The 24,790-nt window shown below is 34.7% G+C and overlaps 1 protein-coding gene across 4 annotated transcripts in view; it reads right to left on the bottom strand.

The window, feature by feature from the left end:
• LOC118198784 (serine/threonine-protein kinase 40-like) overlaps window positions 1–24,790 on the bottom strand; it is a 70,899-nt gene that overhangs the window by 28,932 nt on the left and 17,177 nt on the right. For 2 of the 4 annotated variants that reach the window (XR_015043034.1, XM_035370554.2), the window contains exons 2-3: window positions 22,101–22,188; window positions 19,543–19,677 (exon numbers count right to left, since the gene is read on the bottom strand). Coding sequence is in view for 3 of the 4 variants with exons in the window: in XM_035370554.2 (XP_035226445.1) it covers window positions 19,543–19,677; window positions 22,101–22,188 (223 nt within the window). In the remaining variant the exon portion in view is untranslated. The remainder of the gene's footprint in view (window positions 1–19,542; window positions 19,678–22,100; window positions 22,189–24,790) is intronic. The other 2 variants (XM_085823763.1, XM_035370552.2) reach the window with 1 other exon arrangement.

Here is a 24,790-nt window from a genome sequence, read left to right as displayed (position 1 = left end):
GTAGCCGGGACATTCCTTTCTCAGCTAGATGGAACATTCCTTGGAAACCTCCCATTTACACCAGTGCTACTAGAATCTCGTTTCTCATAAATGTCCCAACTAGCAGTGCGTGTCTCTAGATATGATAGCCCCTTTAGAACTTAGATAATCATTTCTCCCTTTTAACCTGGTACGCCAACAGAAGAAAACCAGAATGTATAGCCTTCCATGCCAAACAAACATCGGATTTTTTCTAGATGTCATTTATACAGGATTAATCAGATAGAAAAATGCTGAATCACCCCCTATGCACAAATGAGGGTCAGAAATTAAAATGAGTTTAGTTAGCACAGCGATCTCCAGAATGGAGTATACGAAGTGACACTTGGTGGTATGCCAAAGGTACACTCATGATCAAGTGTGTCATTGTATTACAGTTTTTTAAAAAAGGGATCATTAGAAATGTTTCCTTCGGTGTTTGATTTTGCTCCTGAAAATGAAGAAAATGTAGAATAAAACCAGTTTACCAATCTTTCTAGTATTAAAACAGAATTTTAATGGGCCATGAACCCATTTGCTGAAAATGTAAAAATATATCATCTTTTGAATGTAGCTGAATAGTTAATTCACATGAGAGAAACAACAATCTGATTGCAATCCGATTTTAATGAAAAACTGTCTTCCTAATTGGTGGATATGATTGAAAACAGAAATGTAAGCATTAATGCATTTGGTCCTAGATATCTGTATAAAGTAAAGTGTAATGGAAGTATGTGCATACTTTTCTAAAGTTAATTTTTTTAACTCTATAAAAGTAAGTGAGGTCTATACAGTCAAAAGTCATTAATCCAGACTCGTCGGGACTTCGGCGATTCCGGATTACAGATCATCAGTTTAAATCTCGTAAGATGGCATGCAGAAATTCTAAAATTAAAAATATGAAACCGTAATTTATGAAATAAAGAACAATTATGATCTAAAGGGTATCAAAATTAAAAAAAAAAAAAAAAAAGCTTAATATTTATTTGTTTTTTTTATTAAACATTTCTTTCAATGCAAATTGTTTAGGTTGCTTCGTTGTATGTGATAATACTTTCTCTTTAATTCTATAAACAGACATAATTTCTTGTTCAGTTACAAAGTTCCGCTGTTCAAGTCCCGTTAATTGCTGTGCCGAGAATACCGACTAACTTGTCAATCAAAATTTTTTCGTTTTCACTAACCTCTCTGTCACATTCTTCATGTCTTTATCCATTTTTTGCAGCAATTCCACTTTTTGTTTGTTGGACATCGAAACATATTTTCGTTTTGTAGATGCATGTGCCAACGGGGCGCATGAGCAGAAAGTTTTTAGCTTTGAGGTCCGGATTATAGATCATTCCGGATTATGGGTGTCTGAATTAACGACTTTTGACTGTATATATAAATAAGGAAGAGTCTGTCTGTGTGCATGTTTTTCGTGCTGCATGTAAGCTAATACACCCAGGGCTAAGAAATTTGGTACATAGGCGCGTCTAGACAAGAACCAGTGCACCTCGAACAATTTTTTTCAAAATTCGAATGAGATTTTTTTAAATTTTATGTTTTTTAATGAAAATGCATCAAATCCCTAATTCACTCTCATAATATCAGCAACAATGCACACAGCCATTATTGCTGATATATTTCTGCTGATATTATTGTTGATATCAGCACTGTTGCTACTCAGAAGAATGAGGGTGATAATTCTGTACAGTTTTTAAATTTAATGTTTCTTTTGGATACTGGGCGTTTGTCAAGAGAGGGCAATGGGAAGTTGGTTAATTTATTTATAAGGATAATTAATATTTGTATAAAGGGATATTGCTTAATTCATTGCAATTTTTTATATGTAATATATTTTTATTGAAAAAAAATTTTTTTTGTTTTGTTTTTCCAAAAGTTCTTCTGCAAAGTAAAACTCTGTGCAGTTTTTAAATTTAATGTTTGGTGTTCCCTTTAGACATTTTTCCAGCACATTTAAAAGGCAGAGGACGGCTGGCCACGTAGCCGTAGCGGCTAATAGTTCATACTTTTGAGTTTATTTTGATAATTGCAAAAATAACTACACTGTTTAAAAATGTAAAGAATAACAGTGCAAACATATTTGGGGTAGCTTTTAGCTTTATCGGACTCATTTCATTAAATAATATGGGTAAAGATTGGAAAAAGAAGCAAACTGTAAAAAAAAGAGAAAAGTTCACACCCAACTGTGTAGTCTCATAGTAAATATGAATAAAAAATTATCCTCAGCTGCACCCCCAACAGATACAAGGCCCTATAAAGAGTCATTTATGGCAGCACAGGATGTAAATAGTTAATCACATAATTGTAATAAAATTTACATGCAACTATTAAATGGAGTGGATTGTGTGTTGTAGCAAAGCACATTAGAATCATCTGCCTATTAGGAAGTATACAACTTTGGGGAAATTTTTGAGAGAAATTGCCTTATTATTTTAATAGAAAGATATTACACATAAAGAAAACCAATGAAAACCCTTTGGTACTTGAGAAGTTAATGGCCCCTTTGGTGCCTTGGTGAAAACATTAAGTTTGGGGCGGTTATATTTCAGCGATTACTTTTAATATATATTATCAAATGCATTTCGTCATCCCAATGTCTTTCTCCACATAAATTCTGCTAGGTATGATTGAAGATGATGGTAAGCAGTGCCTCTTTGTTTTTATTTTGCCACTTCGCAGAACCCCAAAGTCACCCTATATTTTGCATGTGTATGCCTATAGTCGAATCCACAAAGTGGTATTTATGGTTTACAGTCACATAATAATAACATGCTTTTTCAAGAGCCTCAGTTTTATAAACATGCTGTAACATTCCCCTTCTCTGAAGAATGCTTGGTCAACCGCTCTAAACCAAGGGACAGAGGACCCTCTTCTCGCCTCGGCCGGAAGAGAGGAGTGGACTTTCCCCCTGGTCAGCAGGTGGGAGTAAGAAGAGATTGAGATGTGGAAGAGAAAAGAGCGGATGCTGGTTTGCATGCTGTACTCTAGTGAAAATGTATTTTAAAGTTTTTCTTAATTGTAATCTGTACATAGTTGTATATAAAGATAAATATTTAGCTTAGAACAGGTCTTGTTTATTTGACGGAGATATGACTATGGTACAACTGGTGGCAGCAGTGGTGAGATTTTAAAAGGCTAACTAGTCAAACGAAGAAGTAACGCTTGAATTCCACACAGTTGAGTAGCATCACCTGATTCTATGAGGTTTGCAGTTTTGAACGAATTATCCTGATTCAATGAAGTTTTGACAGCACCCTCATGATTCTGTGCAGTTTAGAAATCTGCTCAGTTCTGATATTAATCTACATAAGTTGATGGACCAAAATCATCCCAATTTTCACGTCGTATGAATCATTCGGATTCCAGTTTCTTCATTTGATCTAAGTGATATTGTAGAGAACCACCACGGTTCTGCACGAGTTTTCTTCATCAAAAAATCATTCTGATTTTTATGTTATAACGTTAAAGTTCCATGTTGTGAAGGAAGAGTCAGCACGTTCTACAGAAGTTGATCACGTAAATTCTGCATTTGTGGGAATCTTGTGATTCCAAAGATCATATAGAATAGATAATAGTGTCAGTGAATCTTCATCTAACAAATCATCAAACAGAGTAAGTACCTTGATTTTTACATTAAGGCAGTGACTTATCCTAAGTAGTTTATTTTGTTATAATTTGATACATTGTCTTCCTTGCTATGCATTTTAACTTGTATGTATGTGCATGTTATGGTGTTAGTTCATAATGATTACTCATAACAAATTGTATAATTGTTGAAATAATAAGGTAGAAATTCAGTAGCATAGAAAATACTGAAAGTCTTTTCACTGTTGCTATTTGTTGGTCATGTTTTAACATTTTTTAATGTAAAAATCCAACAAAAATTAACTATGTTTGGAATTAATGTATATTGATTTTATTGTTATTTAACAGCATAAGAATTATTGACAATTTTTATTGTTTTTTTAATGTATCAAAAAACACAGCACTACTGTAGTTGTAAAAACTGAGATTTACTAAATTAAGTACAGTTGAAATTTATTTAATTGAATTGTTACTGATGCTGGGTTTATTGTGTACTGTTTTTATTCGTATGTACTCAGACTAAAACTCAATTCATGAATTCTGTAAATGTTGCCATAGTGTGTATTAGATTTTAATAATATTAAGAAAATTTCAAGCGTTTGAAAATTGTAGTACTGAGTATACTGAATTCTTGTTATGTTAAGAATCAGATCATTTACGATGTTTGCAAAATTGCTGTGCATTAATGGTTGCTACTAATAATGATAATCTCAGTAACATTGTATTTTTGATTAATGTGTGATAATTCTAAGTACAGAAATTGAGTGTGGCACAAAGCTCAAGGACTTTGGTTAAAATGGCTTTCTTGGGAAAAGGAAAAAGATTGACTTATACAACCTAGCAATAGAATTAGGGGAGGAGGCTACAATGAGTCTAAAGATTGTGGAGCTAAAATCTCTGATTTAAAAAAGTGCAGCGTATGACAAAGAATTCATAAAGGGTGTTTTTGAGGGAGTAGTAAATGATAGGCTGGAGGAGGAGAGCGAGAAAAAGAGAGAGAGAGGATTGCCAGAGATTTAGAGAACAAGAAACAACAGGATTGCCAGGCTAGGGAGACAAGACAATTTGAATTAGAACTACTAAGTATCGAGGCAATGGGTAGATCGACGCCTGCAGTATCAGAAAATTCAAGGTCGAGTAATAAGCAGTTTCATCATGAGATACAAAAAATTATTCGAAATTTTGATTCAGATAGTGGGGATATTAGTTTGTATCTGATAATGTTTGAAAGACAAGCGAAAAGGTTTGGTATCAAGGAGAGCAACAGGGCAGCTTATTTGTTAGCACTGGAAATCGTACAACTTATATCTAAAGAACCTGAAGAAAAGACTTGTGATTACATATATGTAAAGGCTTTGCTCTTGAAAAGATTCAAATTGAGCCCGAAAAATTCTGTCTTAAATTTATTCAGCATCAAAGAAGATCAGATGAAACATGGAGGGATTTGAGTTTTGCTTTGAGAAATTATTTAGATGGATAGTTAAACGGTCCGGAGATAAACGATTTGGAGAAACTAAAGGATTTGATGGTTACCGATCAAATGAAACGTCGAGTTGGCAGCGAAGTCCAGGAGCATCTCTTGGATGACTGGTTAAAAGTTACTTCGCTAGCAGCTAAGTTGGCAGATATGTTAGATGACAACGAAGATGTCATTTGAATGACCCTAAAGATAAAAAGGGGAATGACGAGAAAAAATATGTTTTGACTTGGGCAGAACAAACGAAGACCAGCCAAAACAAAGCATTTGAAAAAAGAAAGGCTTCTAAGTATTTAGAATGTGGCTCAGAAAACCACCTTAGGCCTAAGTGCCTAAAACTCATAAAAGATAAATCAACATATACCAATATAAAAGTGCACAGGAATTGTTGTCTCCGTTTATCACGGACGCACAAGTAAATGGTCATCCTATTAAAGTGCAGTGGGACACCGGAGCAAGCCTTGATTTGGTGAGTCGTAACTATATCACTCCGGAAATGTTTATGGGAGAAACAGTATGGGTGAGAAGTCCTTTGGATATGGAAGCAAAATGTCTACCATTCGCATGCGTAGAGCTTGAGATGAATGAAATTGGGCTCATCCAAACTCAAGCTGCAATCGTTGGAGAGGATTTAGAAAGAGGTTTTTATAGTCTGCGAAATCAAACTGCAGGAAGATTGCAATCACTCGTTCAAAATTCCATAAACAGCGTAGAAGCACGAGCTATGGCCCGAAAGAAAAGTCAAACCCCACGGGAAGTGGCGGATCGGGTTTCGAGAAAAGCGACTTTTCGGGAAGACGGGATCAGCGAGTCCCTCACACCAATCCTTGATCCTACCATGGGAACGGAGAATTTGCTACCGCAAGCAGAGAGCAGCAGGGAAGAAACTGCTCTACCGAAGGACATTTAGTGACTCCCAGAAAAGGTGTGAAACATTAAAAGTGATTTACAACTCTATTAGCTCAAGAAATGGAAATCAATCATCGAAACATACCTACCATATTGCGAACGATCTTTTGTTTCGAGTTCAAAGAGATCGCTATGGAAATGAGAAAAAAATGCTGGTAGTGCCGATAGAATTTCGAAAGAAAATCCGAGCATTATGCCACAGAGAAACTTCGGCTCATTTAGGGGTTACAAAATTGAAGGATAGGCTTCTATGGTATTATTATTATTATTATTATTTTTTTTTTGGCCTGGTTTTTATAAGGAAATTAAAGATTATGTTCATTCCTGTGACAAATGTCAATGAGCCAGGAGACCAAATGAAAGGAAGAAAAATCCTCTGAAACTAGTACCCATCATTCAAGAATTTTTTTCTAAATTAAACATTGATGCAGTAAGCCCCCTCCCAGTCAGCTCAACGGGAAAACGTTACCTAATAAGAGCCATATGCTTGTCGTCTAAATACCCTGACGCTATTCCAGTGAGTGATTGAGTTCAGTTTCGGAGACGGATGCCCTGATTAATATTTTTAGTTGTATGGATTTTCCGAAAGAAATCCAATGTGATCTCGGAACGTCTTTCATAAGTGCTCTTACTACGGAATTTTTCAACAGGTTTGGGATTAAGGTCAGTCATAGTTCGATTAGCCACCACCAATCGAATCCGATCTAACTTTTCCATAGAACAATCAAACGGCTCTTACGAGCTCTAGGCCTGGAGGCTGGAACGGATTGGGAAAAACACTTTCCCTCGGCGTTGTTTGCCTTAAAAACTGTAACCCATGAAAGCACCGGGTTTTCACCTGCCGAATTAGTGCACGGTAGGAATTTAAGAACACCTGCAACCTTATCTTTTGAGCACTGGACCGAGAAGCAGAATGAAAAAAAAATCCAGTAACTGAATATGTTTTCGAATTTATCAATAAATTAAAATGGTGTCAGGAGATCGCAGTACAAAGAATGGAAGAACTGCAAATTAAACGTAAACTATGGTATGACAAAAACGCCGTGAAACGTGAATTCAAAAAAAGGGGATTTAGTGTTGGTTTTCGCTACATTGAAACCGAATAAGCTGGCAGCCCAGTGGTTGGGGCCACTGGGCTGCCACCAGACCCTATAAAGCATCCCTAAGACAAACGGAAATTTTGAAAATGGAAATTCAGAGAATGCTAGATTTGCACATAATCGAGGTAGGGGAATCAGACTACACTTCGCCTATGATTCTAGTGGAGGCACCCGGGAAAGACCCAAGACCATGTATAGATTACCGGCACCTAAATGAAGTGCCAAATATAGAGTGCATATGCACTGAGTTCTTCCCCCTGCCAATAATAGAGGAAAGAGTGGAGCTTGTTTCCTCTGCAAGGTATATAACAATTCTAGATTTGGCAAAGGGATACTGGCAAATTTCTCCAAGTCCAAGGGCCCAAAGATTGGCCGCTTTGGTCACGAAATTGGGGACATATAGACCACTGCGTATGCCATTTGGGTTGAAAAACACTCCCTACTTTTTCAGTAAGTTGATGGCTGAGTTATTAAAAGGGTGTGAAGGCTTTGCTGTCCTGTATTTGGATGATGTTTCTATTTTTTCCAATACTTGAGAAGATCATATGAAGCATTTAAATTGCATTTGGGAAAAATAACTGTGGCAAATTTGACCATTAAGCCATCAAAATGTCGTTTTGCTCAAAACCATGTAACGTATCTGGGGCACATCGTAGGACAGGGGATGAGATGACCAGCTGAGGCAAAAGTTAAAGCAGTAGCTGATTATCCCACTCCGAAAACAAAAACTCAAATAAGGGCATTTTTAGGTTTGGCAGGTTATTACAGCAGGTATATTCCCATGTTTTTGGTTCTAGCTTCTCTACTCATGAATGCATTAAAGGGGAAAGCAAAGAAGGAGGAAATTCATTGGACAAAGGAATGTGATGATGCATTTATTCAGTTGAAGAAAAAATTAACCAAGAAACCTGTGCTATACACACCATAGACAGTTTATGGTTCAAACCGATGGTTTCAATTCAGGGATGGGAATAGTATTAAAACAAATGGAAGAGAACATCCCATCTTGCACTTAAGGAAGACGTTTTCAGTGACGGAAGTTAAGTACAGTACAACTGAAAAAGAATGTGCATGTATAGTTTTTGCTGTAAAAAAATGCATTATTATTTGGACAGTCCAAAATTTCCTGTAATTACTGACCACAACCCCTTAGTTTGGTTAAAAATGAATGCAGGCTCTAATCCCAGGCTTAGCCCTGCAGCCGTATAATTTCCAAGTTATTCATCGAGCTGAGAAGAGCCATAAAAATGCTGACGGTCTAAGCAGGTCTGCAACTAAAAAATAATAATAATAATACTTTAGCATGTATTTATCTCTGTATTCTTTTGTGAATTTTATGTATTTTAATTATGTCACTGGCCTTGATATAATATCATGGTACTTTTGTGCGATTTTTTCTTATGTATGTGTGTAACTAACTCTTTATCTCTATCAGGGTCAATGTTCCTTCTAACCTTCTTCGGGAACATACAAGGACCTGACTAGGAACAGAGAGCTTACTAAAGCTATGTTCACTAATTGTAGTAAGTAGACAGGATACCGACGAAGGGTATACAAAACCCTTTATTTTTCTCTATATACAATAACTTCCGTACTTCGGAATACAATGACCCGCCACTCGGGGTCTAACGTAAAAGTATAAAAATAAAACTAAACTCTAATTTAACTTTAGAATAATACACGTGGAAGATTGGCCTTATAATAACAGGAAGCGTATGTAGCACAGAGACTGTGAACACTACAATACGTTTTAATTTATCAAGAGGATTAAAACCTCTGGCCTGGAAGGCAAACAGCAACTGCGTAACTTCTAAGGTAAGCGGCCTGCTTCGAACTCACTGCTTCCTCCCTTTCGCTTGGCAAAAAGGCCACACTTAAATACTTGGCGTTCACCAGACAAACTTTGCATAAAAACCTTCACGCTTATAATTCTGGCCGGAAGTAGAAAATAAGAAGTGATAGTAAAGATTTAAAATAAAATAAACGTTAGTAAAACTTAAGATCCTTACATACTTCCCGCCAGAGTTAATTAGTTTGAAACTGAGGTCTAAAACGACCTTGTTGAAAACTTTTAGCTCTAGAATCTAACGCGAGGCCAATCTTTTACAAACATAACTTCGCTAGAAACTAGAAAATTTAAAAGAGAGAAATTTGTTACAATAGCAGCTCCCAGGATATACAACAATTTTTTTTTTCATCTGTACTGCATCTACACAGGAGCTTTTATTCAGTTCTGGTTCCTTCCAGAGATCTGGAAGGAAAACTAGTTTAATGAAATGTTACACAATGACATGGCAAGTAACATATACAATTATACTGCTCTTAACATTCTTATTTAATTCATGACTATTTTAATTATCTCTCCCCGTGCTCTCTGACATGTGTTGTAAAAGAACACCAAACACGAATGTGTTTCTGTCTACGTGTGCCACACTTCCTCCTACAATCAAAACACTAACGTGTTAAAATTCAACATAACGAGACCTCTTAACACACCCTAATTTCAACTCTAAACCCTGAGGTACTATTCTAAAAGTGCTAACTCTAAAGTGTAGCGTCAGAGAGCCTAACTACATCATTCAACCTTTAACACATATTCGCCATTATTTAGTCTTTACAGTCACACGAATAACAAATTTTTAACATTACTTTCACTTTTACCATATCACGGTATTTCTTAACATTTAAAATAACAGAACATATCAACATGCCGTTAATTTTACAGATTTGAAAACATACATTAGTAGTACATTGTTAACTTCTATTCTTTTCAAAGCAAGTGCCAATTCTTTCTACATTGAAATACTACATTTCAAAAAAAAGTCTTTCAGACTAAAACTTCTCTCTTGCTAGAATGTTTTAAATAAAATTTATACAATAACTTTTTACAATATTTAAGTTTTTACACAACGCTATTATACATCAACTTTAGCTTTACGCGCGAGTAATTGAAAACATAATAAGAAAATCGGTCACAACTCATTTCTCGCCCTTTTGGCTATAAAGGTAGACCTCGCATGAGGTAAAACTTCTTGAAATCTGCCACTTGCAGTAAGAATGAAAGATTAACTTAAGTTTGCAAAGTAACATAAAATTTTACTTATCTTTGTAATATTCGGACATCCTTTTCTGGGCCCAGTCTTTAAAGGTACTGCAGATAGTAGTTTGGTTTATCCTCCTTCTTGTACGGGCTCGCCCTTCAGTGCTTTCCTCTGGAAGCTTCCATTTTTCACCAGTTCGGCCACCCTTGAACACCTTCCTTTTCTCCTCTGCTTGTGGTCTTGGCCGTTTGAAGGCAGCTGGTCTTGGCGGAACCGGGAAACTTCTGTCGTGATCCTGCTTGGACCTCGTTGTTGGCCGTTCAAATTTTCCTTGTACTTTTTCCTCCGCCGCTGATGGCCCTTCTGCAGTTCGGCGACTTTTGCTGCGGAGAGTTCTGTCGGATGAGTAGATCTCCCGTTTTAAAGCCGGGTTATAGTTGCCGTCATTTCTCCTGGTCCTCTTCACATACGTCGTCCTTCTCCCTTCTTCACTCTGGGGGTGTTCGTGAACTCTGTTTTCTGGACGGTGGAACGGCTTCTTTTTCTTGTTACCTTCAATTTTTCCGCGGGGCAATTTTCTTTTCACTTGCTTCTGTCTCTCATTGGCTTGCCCTTGTACTTGTCATTTTTCCACCTCTGGAACTTGTACCTGCGGTGTCTGCCGTGCCGGATCCTGCAAAAGATCTGAAAATATTTGCATTTTATTACGATCGAAGTAGGGTTTGATTTGATCAATGTTTGCGGAACAGGTTTCACCATTTCTGGCTTTTAACACTACAACAGCGTGAGTTATTTTTTCTATAACATATGGTCCTTCAAATCGTGGAAAAAATTTGGCAGTTTTATCTTCTGGTGCTGAAGAAAGTGAATGCTTAATTTTTAAAACTTCATCCCCTACTTTATAAGTTACTCCCCGTCGTTTCAAATCATAATATAGCTTCTGTTTTCTTTCTGCTACTTCCGTATACTTTTTTGCTTCTTTTATTAGTTTTTCTATATCACCCATTTTAAATTCTGGGGCTCTTTGTTGCACATAAAATAATTTATCTAACGGTGTTATAATCTTTCTGCCTAGAAATAACTCAGCAGGAGTTTTGCCCGTTGTATCATGTTTTGCGGTCCTAAGGGCGAAAGCAAATTCATTGACATAGTTATCCCAGCTTTTATGAAAATTTTTAACATAACTACGGATAATTTTCACTATATTTCTATTGACCCGTTCCGCTATATTTGATTGCGGCCGATACGGGACCATTTTTAAATGACGTATGCCCAGTTTTTGGCACGTCTTCAAATATATTATTTACAAATTGTGGACCATTATCCGATATAACTTTTAGGGGCGCCCCGTATTTTAAAATATATTTATTTAAAATAGAATCAGTAACTAATTTCGCGGAGGCTCGTTTTAAGGGAACAATTTCGGTCCATTTACTAAAATGATCAACCATAACAAAGAGATAGCGACTTTTATTTAACTGACTTTTTGGGAAAGGGCCCAATAAATCGATGCCAATTATTTCATTTGGAAATTCGGATTTAATACTATTTAGAAACCCGGCCGGGCGGAAATTAATATAATTAACTGCTTGACATGTTGGGCAGGACTGGACATACGCCCTTGTTAACTTTTGCAGTTCAGGAAAGTAGACTGCCTCGCGTACGCGTTGGATAGTTTTTCGAATACCAGCATGAGAAGCTAAAGGGCTGTCATGGAGCTCCTGCAGAATATTTAATCTAAGACTAGCTGGGATAACAGGTCGAAATTCGTTGTTGGAATTCGTAGTTTTTGTATAAAATAATAGACCATCTATTAGTTCGTAATGGGCCGCCCTATTTCTTATCGCCACAATATCTTGGTGGCTAAAATTTTCAGGATCCTTCAAATACTCATAAATACTTCCAAACTCAGGATCCTTACCCAGTTCGGTTATTACAGTTTCTCGGGAATTTATTGTACACGCTGTAAACATTGCCATCTTTACGGTATTGCCTTGTTCGTCTATTTTAATCCTTGATAGGGCATCTGCTACGATATTTTCCTTTCCAGGGGTATGCTTGATTACCAGATTATCTTCTTGCAGCTTGAGTGCCCATCTTATTAACCTTGGGGATAAATTTTTCCCTGAGTACAATCTAGTTATCGCCGCATGATCAGAGTATACTGTTATTGGCGCCTTTCCAAAATAGACTCGGAACTTTTGCACTGCTAACAGAACTGCAAGTGCCTCTCTCTCGGTCGCGGAATAGTTTCTTTGTGTTTGATTTAAAGTTCGGCTAAAAAATGCCACGGGCTGCTGATTTTGCGAAAGTACCACTCCTACCGCATAATCTGAAGCATCCGCTGAAATTTCTAAATTTTCATCCTTTTCAGGAAATTTCAACACGGGCTTGCGTTAATGCTTGTTTTAATTTTTCGAAAGCACTATTGGCTTCGGCCGTCCACGAGAATCTTGCCTTTTTCCTTTTTAATTTTAACAATGGCTCAGCGATAGCCGCAAAATCTTTTATAAAGGACCTATAATATGAACAAAGTCCTAGAAAAGAAGAGAGCTTCTTTGCCGTGTTTGGAGTCGGATACTTTTGTACAGCGATTATTTTTGATTCATCTGTCTCGATCCCTTTTTGAGATATTTTGTAACCTAAATATTTTAATTCAGGGGCTGCAAATTTGCACTTTTCGACATTAACTTTTAGACCGGTCTCATTTAATAAAGAAAACACCTGTCTTAAATCCTGTACATGTTGGTCGAGCTTATCACTAGTAATAATGATATCGTCTAAATAGATAAATGTGGACTTTCCAAGAACAGGTCTTAACACAATGTCCATGCATCGCTGAAATGTTGCCAGGGCGCCTGAAAGGCCAAACGGCATACGCAAAAATGTATAAGTGCCAGACTTGGTTATAAAAGCAGTCTTAGGCACGTCCTCAGGCCTCAGCCCTATTTGAAAATAACCAGTCGTTAAGTCTAAAGTCGTCATAAATTTGGTTGATTTTATGTTCCTTAAAATTTCTTCTATGATCGGTAACGGATATACCGGATATTTCGTTATGGAATTTAATTTACGGTAATCAATAGCGAATCTCCACCTTTTTGGATGCTCCAAAGGATAGTCATTATTTTTCTTACATAAAACCACCGGGATAGCATAACTACTTGAGATGGGCGTTATGATCTTTTTACGTAGCATATCGGTAATATGCCATTCTATAATTTTTTCCTTATTCTTATCATACCGGTATGGTTTTTGACGAACTGGCAATGCATCTCCGGTGTCAATACTATGGTTAGTAACCTGAGTAAATCCTGGAATATCACTAAATAACGAAGCAAATTCACTTACCACTTGTCGGATTCTATCTTGCTCGTCATTAGGCAGGTGGTCCAGATTTAACCTTGGCGGTTCAGCCTTTTCTACACGCACTGATTTCATTGTAAGCTTAAGGGACGCTTCATTAAAATCCAGTGTAGCTTGTGTGTCTGAAAGAAAATCTATTCCTAAGATCAAATGTGCTTGCAGATTCTTTACTATAAAAAACATCACCTTTACTTGTTCGTCCTTGATACGGATATACAAAGGTACTTTACCTACGCACTTACACGTTTCTCCTTGCGCCGCTAATACTGTCGTATTATCCGCATTATATATGCGGTATTTGCGAAAATACTTTCTAAAAAACTCTTCTGCCACACAGGAACACTGCGCGCCGGTATCCAGGAGTGCGGTGGCCGGGATATTATTCACCAAGACTTCAATCTTCGGAAGCGTCAAATTTTTCACCATTACTGTATTTAACTTGTAGGAAGAGGGGTTTTTGTGGCCTTCGGATTTCCGCACCCTCTCGTCCGCAGAAATCTGTTTTAGTTAAAATTATTTTTCCTTTCCGTGCTTTCCTTCTTTTTCAACTGGCCTTGAGACTTTTTTCCTGGGTTGCTATTGAACTGTCGACGTTCGCCGGCTGTTTTTGAATGCTCGGGGTTCCTTGCCCACTGATTCGCTTTTTCTCCGTAGCCATGTGCTTGAGTTTGTTGTAGTCTTGGCGTACCAAATTGGTTTCGCTGTTGATATTGGCGTCTTCTTTCGACGTCCGCCGTTCTTCTACTTTCAAACTGGATTGCTAGCTCAAATAACTTTTCCAGTGTAGTCGGATTTCTTAATTCAATAGTCTTGCACTTGGGGCAGTAACCTCGGCAAGATCACTAGAATTATTTCAGGATCCGGACGGTTTCCATACAAGAGCTTGAAAACGTGAATTTTTCTTAAAATAAAGCTCGAGAGGTTTTCGATTCTTTGTTGATATATACTAAAAAGTTCCGTTTCTAATTTCGCACGATCCCTTACAACAGGGAAGGCTTTTAGTAGGGCAGTCTTGAAAATTTCGTAAGTATAGGTGGGACTTCCTGCTTGACCCAAGAGACTTCTGCCTATACATTTGAACCAATTAAGCGCTTGGCCCCTCAAAGCGCTGGTAGCTAATGTGACTTTTTGGAACTCGTGCACGGGAGACATCATGAAGTGGTCCTCCAATTTTTCCAAAAAACTGGTTACCGATGAGTTTCCATTAAACGTTGCTTCTGGTTTCATCGAAGCGCGCATGGTCTGGACGATGTAACCGAATCCTTCCAGGGCGGCAGCTGGCATTTCTGGATTCTGAGCCGTTTCTGCAGGCAGCACAGGTTCTTCTTGAAATTCGGCCATGGTTATTCTTCGTCGGGCGCCACTATCAGGTTCAATGTTCCTTCTAACCTTCTTCGGGAACATACAAGGACCTGACTAGGAACAGAGAGCTTACTAAAGCTATGTTCACTAATTGTAGTAAGTAGACAGGATACCGACGAAGGGTATACAAAACCCTTTGTTTTTCTCTATATACAATAACTTCCGTACTTCGGAATACAATGACCCGCCACTCGGGGTCTAACGTAAAAGTATAAAAATAAAACTAAACTCTAATTTAACTTTAGAATAATATACGTGGAAGATTGGCCTTATAATAACAGGAAGCGTATGTAGCACAGAGACTGTGAACACTACAATACGTTTTAATTTATCAAAAGGATTAAAACCTCTGGCCTGGAAGGCAAACAGCAACTGCGTAACTTCTAAGGTAAGCGGCCTGCTTCGAACTCACTGCTTCCTCCCTTTCGCTTGGCAAAAAGGCCACACTTAAATACTTGGCGTTCGCCAGACAAACTTTGCATAAAAACCTTCACGCTTATAATTCTGGCCGGAAGTAGAAAATAAGAAGTGATAGTAAAGATTTAAAATAAAATAAACGTTAGTAAAACTTAAGATCCTTACATCTCAATCGAATATACTTAAACATTTTGCTCGTCAAAATGTTTCTTCAAAGAGGGAAGGAGCTGTAACATTCCCCTTCTCTGAAGAACGCTTGGTCACCTGCCCTAAAAGAAGGGACAGAGAATTCTCTTCTCGCCTCGGCCGGAAGAGGGGAGTGGACTTTTCCCCCTGGTTGCAGGTGGGAGTAAAAAGAGATTGAGATGTGGAAGAGAAAAGAGCGGATGCTGGTTTGCTCGCCCTACTGTAGTGAAAATGTATTTTAAAGTTTTTTTTAAATTGTAATCTGTACATAGTTGTACATAAAGATAAATATTTAGTCTAGAACAGGTCTTGTTTATTTGACGGATATACGATATTGCTACAACGCCAATAGTTTGAATAAATTATGGATCCTTCATCTACATATTCGACTATCTTTCCCATCAGTATGCTCTCTATTCACTACCTGAACTACAAAACATTTGCCAGTTTCACAGCATATTCTTCTGAATATCCACTGCTGGGGTACAATTCTCCCTTCAATGTTTTTCCATCGAACAAACAGGCTTTCATTAATTTCAACTATTTTCTCAAAACTGCCTATTCATTATTTAGGTTGTTGTAGGAGATCCAAACAACATGCTTCTCTCATTGTTCCAGTCAATCGTTCTTTTATCACTGATATTTAGTTGCTTTTCACACCACTTAACTGAAGTAAGCTCTTCACTCCAACAGTAAATAAATATCAGCGCTGTTGTAAATGGAAATCTTGATCTACTGAACCAATTACCAGATCTAATGCCTCTATTAAGTTTGCAATTCTTCACATCGCACTGCCATATATTTGCATTGATGTAGAGCAGCGGTGCCCAATCTTGTGCTCGCCAGCCCGATTAAGTATTATGAACCAAAAATATTTTAAGAATAACCATTCATTTATATTTCTTAATTGTTAAAATATGGTAATCATTTATAGTTATAAGAGATATCTAGCGAGACATTATAAAATAATTAATTGCTGACTGATGAACTTGATAGCGAAGATGGAATCTTTTTGCTTCATTCAGATGTTAGAATCCTCAGCAAGAAAAAAGTACTTCAATGATTTGTAGAACTTCTTTTGCCAATAAAGCAGTTTTGGGAATCCGAAAACAAAAGTTATAAAGAATTGGACGATAATAATTGGTTATCCGATCTGTATTTTCTCACGAATATAACAGCTAAACTGAACAAACTGAATGAAGATCTCCAGGAAAAAGAAAAAACCCCTTTTCAATTGACTGGGACTGTAACTGCTTTTTAGATAAATTTGTGGATAAATCAGATGAAAGAAAAAAATTTCACCCATTTTTAGAATTTATCAAGCCATTTTAATAATCACAAGGCAATTGAAACAGAGAAATATTCGGAAAACCTAAATGCACTGAAAAATAATTTTGAACTCCGCTTCTCCGATTTCCATGAAGTTCAACTAGTATTATTATTCATCTCAAACCTATTTGCCAAAATTAATACAGATGTATCACATAAGATTGGAAATAAATAACAAAAATGTTGATGTTTTGGAAATGTGCTTGTGATAGGCCAAAGGTTGGGCATCACTGATGTAGAGATTCATTTTGTGACCATTTTAACAGGTTTGATTACGAGGTAAAATATCTCTTTCTTGAAAGAAAACTATAGAATCCTCTTCACTCCTTGGTAAATTGAAAATAGTAAACATTTTTGCAACAGAACAATAGGATAAGCAATTCAAAATTCACAATAAATAACATCTGGCTCAATGAAACCACAGCAATTCAGAATTCATGATAAATAACATAAATAACACGTGACTGAATGAAACCAGAGCAATTCAAAATTTACTATAAATAACACATGGCTCAAAAAAATTGCAACAGTTTGGAATTAATGATTTGGCCATGGTTTTCAACTATCATTGGTGATTTAATACAGAGCCCGTAAACTTCCATAAGTACCAATTTCTTTTTCAGACAAAAAGAAATAATTGTTGCACTACTTATTAGACTAAATTACACCACAAATTTTAAAATCTTTTTTGAGAGTTAAGTGAAAATCCTAAACAGATGCAATAAATAACACAATTTTATAATGAGCTCATAGAATATGATCTCAATCCAATAAATCTTGATTATCTCAATCAAGGATATCTGCAGCAATCATTTTAAATCTTGACTATATAAATCAGGGATAACTGAAGCAATAATTTTAATGCATTTTAATGCATTTTTTCCAGTCTTAACTTATTAGTATTATTGTTTGGTTTATTTATTCGGTTTTATTTATTTATATTTATTTGTGGTTTTATTAACTATTTTACTTTGGTTTTATTTTATTGTTTGGTTTTATTTACTTTTTATCATTTAACCCTTTTTCACTTGAATGAGAAATGAGAATATATAATTCTGAAATATAAAGATCAGTTTGTCTTTTCCATTTAAAGCCCTGGTACACATTTCCTACATGAAGCAAGTGCTATATTTTTCAGTGTTATTTCATTACATTTTATTTTATGTTCCTTCTCTTTTATTTTTTTTTATTTTATTTTATTTTATTTTGAGAAAATACTTTTTGCCTATAGAAGATAACAGAACAGACACATGAGAATGAAATCAAGAATTTTAAAAAAATCTATGTTCTTGAAATGAAATTGTCAGATACTTCTCAATCAAAACAAAAGCAAAAGGAAATTTTGGAAGAATAGCACTAGTTGTAGCTGTTTAATTAATCATGTAAAGTGATGAAGCACTACAGTGAGAGCTTCTGAGCATAAAAACCATTTTCTAAAAATATGCTAAATAAAACCCCATAGAATAAATAAACTATGGTCACAAGGCACATTGCCTATTACAAAACATGATGTAACATTTTTTTACTACCACAACAATAAAATAGAAAATATTAAAAGTGTGACAGAATCAAGAATCATACATTTTATCTGTAAATCAAATGTTGAAGTCAGTTTCAAGGTTCAGGAATAGTTTCAATTAATGACACACATGTTTAGGTAGCATAATCATTCATTACCATTCAAACAGATGCTTTCACTAATACGTCATACCCACTGATTTCTTTTGGTTTTCGGTAAATTAAGCTTAGCAATAAAATTATGCTATGATTTAGAATAAAACCATTTGCACCAGCCTGAGTCCCTCAGTTACATAAATTAAACTCTTTATTAATCCATAAAGGTTAATAAGAAGCTTTGAAGATAGAAAATTAAAGACAAAGATTATTTGCAAACATTAATGAGAAATGTATTATAATTAAAAACTAAATCCAAATGATGGTAGCAACGTTTATCAAATTCTCAGTCTTATAACTCACATGAATTACAGATATTATTAAATCCAAGTTAGGAAGGGAGCAAATAATTAGATACACAAAGCAGATTTTATTAATTACAATAATAGAGTAAAAGTTCATAAAAATTATTATTTAGAAATATTATAAATCATATGAATTAGATGCATTATAAATTACATCATTTAGAGATATTAAATAAAATGAAGATACAAGTTATTAAGAAATACATACATTCGTTTTGATTTAAGTTAGTTAAGCAATAAACTGGCTTTAATTTGAAAGATAAATTAAAAACCTTATGCAACATTAAGTAGCAATGTCACTGAATTAGCAGTTTTCTATGGTACAAACTGTATTTAATTTGTATCTTAATTTAGGCATAATTATATGGTTTTAATATCAAATGTAATTTTATTCTAAACCATATTGACATCTAATTACATTTATCTCTCTGGAATACCAGATTTCAGTTGTATTCAGGAAAAGATTTATAGTATCATTATCATGCACGAGGCCGGATTTACTTATAAACTACACAAACTATAGCTTAGGGACCCCACTTTCTTAGGGGCCCCCCAAAAAATTAAAATTTATTATAAGAACTTATAAAAAACACCATATCTTAAGTAGCTTAGGGCCTCATCAAGTTTAAATCTGGCTCTGATCATATTTTGTTTTATTAAATTTTTTAATAAGTGAAATAATTTCCGACATACAGAAAACTATCTCATAAATATTTAAAGAAAATCACAAAAATAATAAAATAAAATAATATTAACAAATATCACCATACTTTAAATAATCCATGATGATGAACTACACCTTCTTGTTCATGGAGTAGAGACAAAAGGGAATACTCTGTATGCAACAGCATTTTGCCTTGTCTATCATCCTGAGTTTCATCTTTCAGATCTTGCAATGTTAAAAGCTATGAGAAAAGTAGTATATAGTGGAATTTATCATCTGTACCTGAACATTATCCTTAAAAAAATTTTATAAATAAAATAATGAACTTTACAATATTTAAAAAATTTAGTCCTTTCAGTATTGCCTTAGCATTTAATTTTGCTCAGTTTCCAAGTTACTGATAGTTTTCACAAAAGCAGTTATAAGAATTTCATTAAAAAAGTTTAGGAGATGCTTAATATACATAAAAATAAGCATGTACCTATTATTGCCCCATTTAAACTTTTTAAAATTGCCAATGTTCATTCATTTTCTTTCTAACAAGAGCTACATACTCATTCCAATGCAAGTAAAAAAGTCTAAAAGATGATAGAAATAAATGGATTTGCCAGTGGAAGAGATGAACAATCCTGGTATATTACATGAGAGATAAAATCTTATGTTAAAGGTACAAAATTGGCAACATGTCTTATCCAATTTAAAATCATATTATTCAAATAACAATCATGATGCATGTTTTTCAGGCATTGTTTAATTCAGTATTCAGATTTCAATCTCCCCCCCCCATTAGAGCAAATCATCAGCAAAAAAATCTTCAAAAAAAGAGCTGTTTTAATAGAGCAATTAATCACTGACTAGCAGATCTGTAGGTTTATTAATGTTGACAATGAACACCAACAAACTAATAACTGAACTTTGAGGCAGGTCTGTCTCAGTTTGCCTAAAACTTGATGTTTGCTTTCAATATCAGATCACATGAAATCATTGAGTAATAAAGCTCTTGATCAGGCCAAGTGTATCACCAATTTTGCCAACAGCCTGCGGATAAGGTTTAAGAGCCAGATTCAGTCACAGCTGACTTCACATTTGTCTAAGCCCACAAGTTATGCTTATATCCAAGGACTTATATAATTTGATATTTTCTAAAATTGATACAATGATAGCTTTAATCCAAATTCAGAGAACTCTAACTTTGATTATAAAGATCAAGCAGAACTCTGGGAATTTAAATTCAGATGTTTTATAAATTTAAGATGTATAATATTACCAATGCCTAAACTTTTACTGCTTATCATCCTTCCGATAACTTTACCTAGCTCTGTTTCAAATTTAGAGTTGAAAACTGGGTAGCAAAGGGCATTTTCAGGATTATGAAATTTTAATTATTTCTTAATATATGATATTTAATTAATTAATATAAGATTTTTATAGCATATGTGAAGCGTGTCTATAAAAATGGCTTGATGATTTGTAGCAACATCTCCAAATCTGGAAACCAACTGGTTTCAAATTTAAATATATGCTGAAAGATATGGCAAAACTTACGAAAATTACATAAGAGATAAATGGAAATGAAATATAGGAAAAAGTATACACATTAAATGCAAACAATAGAATTCTTCATCTAATATGTAACATGTGATATTCAATTACACCAAGCATCCTTTATCTTGTTTAATACACACTTAAAAATTTTTTTGATCATTAGTTGAAAGTTTTCCCATATACTTTGAAGTGAAATGGATTTCCGAACAATACTCCAGTGTACTCTAGATTATATGGGTGAGGATTATCTGTATGTGGCTGTACCCGAACACTCACACTTGATGCTATGCACAAGAGTGTAAAAAACAAACATATGCAAGTAAAAGCATGGAAAAAGATTCTTCCTAATATAGAAACAGAGATTTACCTAATTGTGAAGAAATCAAGTCAATAATTGAAGTTGTGTGCCAAAAATATGAAAACATAAAATTCTTCAAAAAAACATCGAACAGGAAAATATGAAGGAATAGTTTGACTGAGCTGGACTTTCAGTGCTTAAGTGATGCAGATATCATTTCAAATGTCACAAGAACAGAAGAAGCACAGAGTGATTTTGAAAATACAAAAACATACTGACAATTACTTTAGTCCCGAGATAGCAATGACTTCTACCTATTGGACTTCCTAGACCAAATGGGATTTGAATAAAACAAAATAGCCCTTCAAAAAAATACTGAGACTTTCTCCAAAACAAAGTTGGCTTGGTTTGAAAAGTTAGCTTACGTATGCAGGACAATGAATACATTAAAAGAACTGTTTTGGCTTGGTTTAGTTTATTTGATTATGGCAAAGAACTCAAGAACTAGCTGCCTAAGGGAAGGGATGTCTTCATGGAGGACTTTTAAGGAACACTGCCTCGTAACAATTCACAGGAAGAAAACCACGAAAATGGTCATACAGCCATTTTCGTGCATTCATAGTATGCCAGTAAAATAGCATTCCTTGTCCCTCCTGTTGTCAATCCAGTTCATTTAAACTAAATTTATTTGTTATTTAAAACCACCTTAATATGACAAATGCAATGAAGATAAAAACCACACAATACTGCAGATTAAATAACTGAACAATTACCTATTAGAATTAAAGCATTAAAAAAATTACAAATTAGTTTTTACTTACCTTTAAAGTATAAAAGTCATCAGTTCCAATTTTCCTCGCTAAACACTGAACAATACTACGAACAGGAGAATTACCAATTCTTGGACCTGGCAAACAAAATGGGTTGATAATTTGATATTTCGGTCAAATATGAAAATGCTTCTGGACAGTTAAATAAACTGTTTACATAATTTATGAAATTGATGATTTCGGCAGAATTATAGATAATACTCATTATATATGATCATAAATAAACATAGCAAAATTCAGTAGTTATGTATCATGCCAACAACCATGAAAGTTGGCAATTATTCTGCCAAGGTTGCACTAATCATTCCCATGAGATTCTGAAGGAACTAATGCCTCTTTATTTAATACACAGTTAGTATTTAACCTGTTTTGTTCTCGAGCCTTCCAAAAAGGCTTTCGATTTCTACTATTTTGTTAAGCCCTCTGATTTTAGAGAGAGTTCAGTTTAGATTGCTGAGAGTACAAATTTCCCACTGGTAATTTTTCAGTCTATTACTGTTTTGTCAGTTATATTCAGTTGATATATCATGTCCATTAATACACAATTTTTTGAAGGTAGGATCTCTTAAATATCAAAATGTACTACTGCTTATTATCTGTAGGTCATAAATTAGTCATTTTTTTCCCAAAATGCCAGGAAAATACACAGCAATAACAGTTAATTTAGATCCTTATCCATAAAAACAAAAAGATGACTTATAAAGAATAAACTGGTTACATTAAACAAGTATCACATCAAATACTTTAATAGCAATCTTAATAAATATCATTAAAAGATGAATTTTTTTTTTTTTTTTTTTTTTTTTTTTTTTTCACCCTGAAAAGATGCATGTCTAATTTTTATGCACAAAATAAATATGGGGTTAAGAATATAAAAATTAATATCATTTGAAAACTCTTTATTTAATTAAAAACCATCATCTATTTTACGAGAATCCACTATAGCAGAATTTTTTAATCTATGGTCCTTGAAGCCTGCCCTTTTGGTCTTCCTAGATTACCCCAAAAGACAAAAATAAATTTCAGATTGCTATTCACACTATAGCTGATTATCTCAGAGACCAGAAATTTTATATGGCAGTCATCTAGCTATCACCTTTTCTCCCAAGACTGACACTTACAAAACCTTTTACTGGTTACCCTACCTACAGACATTCCACTTTAGTCTTAGCAACAAAAGGATTTAAAGCATTACAAATGAGGTGCTTTTCACCATCCTTTTGCTGTGCATTTAGCACTGTGCCTGCAATCCAGCAAGAGACTATCCTATCATCACAATGCATCAAGTACTGAATCTTCTTTTCATGTGTTTATGACTTTCTTAATATTGCTGGGGATACACAGAAATGTCTCACACACCAATAAACTGCACTTTCATTTGTTGAAAATCTGACATGTTTCTGTATTAGTTTCTTCATTTTTATTTTCCAAATTATGACAGGAAAAATTTTACACTCTAGCTGTTTTAAAATCAGCTCTATAAATCCAAAATAGAACACTTTCCTCTTTCTATCCCACCCCCTGTTGACTTGCCATGTCTGTGAGTCCACTGGTTGTGTAGCTGTTTGAAATCCTAATTATGTGATAAATGTTAAGAGTTGTCTCACTGCTAACCAAACCCAGGCTTCAAAATGAATCTATAAAAAGCAAGAAACGTGATGACCCTTTATTTAGGTAGTGCTAATACCACATAAGTTGTCTGTCGTTATGATAATTAGATCAAAAATGCCAGAGACATTAAAAAAAATACCTACTGGTACTCTTACCCATTCAAAAAATAAATACTTTGTAAATATGACAACAGTTATTTGAAATTTGAATTTACTTGGTGTGGCGATGAGAGGGAAACAAAACCTCAGTCTAATGAATGTCATGAAATGCTTGGAAACGAGTGTATGAATACAGTGAAACTGCAACGAACAAAAAAGCAAAACATACAAGCCTGAAAATTTAACCTGCTGAGCTGAATAAAGAAATCGAAGTTGTTTCTGATACAGGTTCCACAACTGAAAAGGCCTCAGAAATTTCAGTACTTACATATTAGCACAATTTGGTGACTCTTTACAGAAATAAAGGTGATTTGGTGAATTTTCAAACTGCAACTTACAATGGAAATGGTATTACCTAAAGAACTGTTATGTACATGGTTGCCACAGTTTGGCAATATCTCAAAATTTAGCAACATCTACTAATACATAATAATACATAAATACTGAAATCTACTATTCTGCAAATCTTCACATAGTAAAAAACAGAACACCCTATTCTATAAGTGAGACTTTAATACTTCCATTTACAAAAGATATAATTAAAACAATGTTTTCAGTTTCAAAAAATCTAATTAAAACAATGTTTAGTGAAAAAATTATTTAAGGATATTACCTCTCAAGAGATAAAACTGCTAAATCAATGACATGAATAATATAGAGTCTGACATATCAGTATATAAAAAGTTTATTTTATTCATTTTAGACAGGCAAGAGAACAGATGTTTTGAATTATACAAAGCTAATTTGTTACATCAGGTTTAGCAACATGATGATATCTTATTTTCAAAGACTCTACCAAATCACACAACTGGAAAATAAATTTTTTAAGTATTAAAGCCTGAAAGAGCATGACATTAATTGGAAAAAACATGTAGGTATTTGTTCAAATGTGGCTTATGTGCTCTTCCATAG

The sequence above is a fragment of the Stegodyphus dumicola genome, chromosome 9 (genome assembly GCF_044657685.1).
Source record: "Stegodyphus dumicola isolate Sdum_Otavi_A_Nest chromosome 9, ASM4465768v1".
Classification (NCBI taxonomy): Eukaryota; Metazoa; Arthropoda; class Arachnida; order Araneae; family Eresidae; genus Stegodyphus; species Stegodyphus dumicola.
The sequence above is the reverse complement of the archived record's forward strand: the minus strand, read 5'-3'. Positions and strand labels throughout refer to the sequence as shown.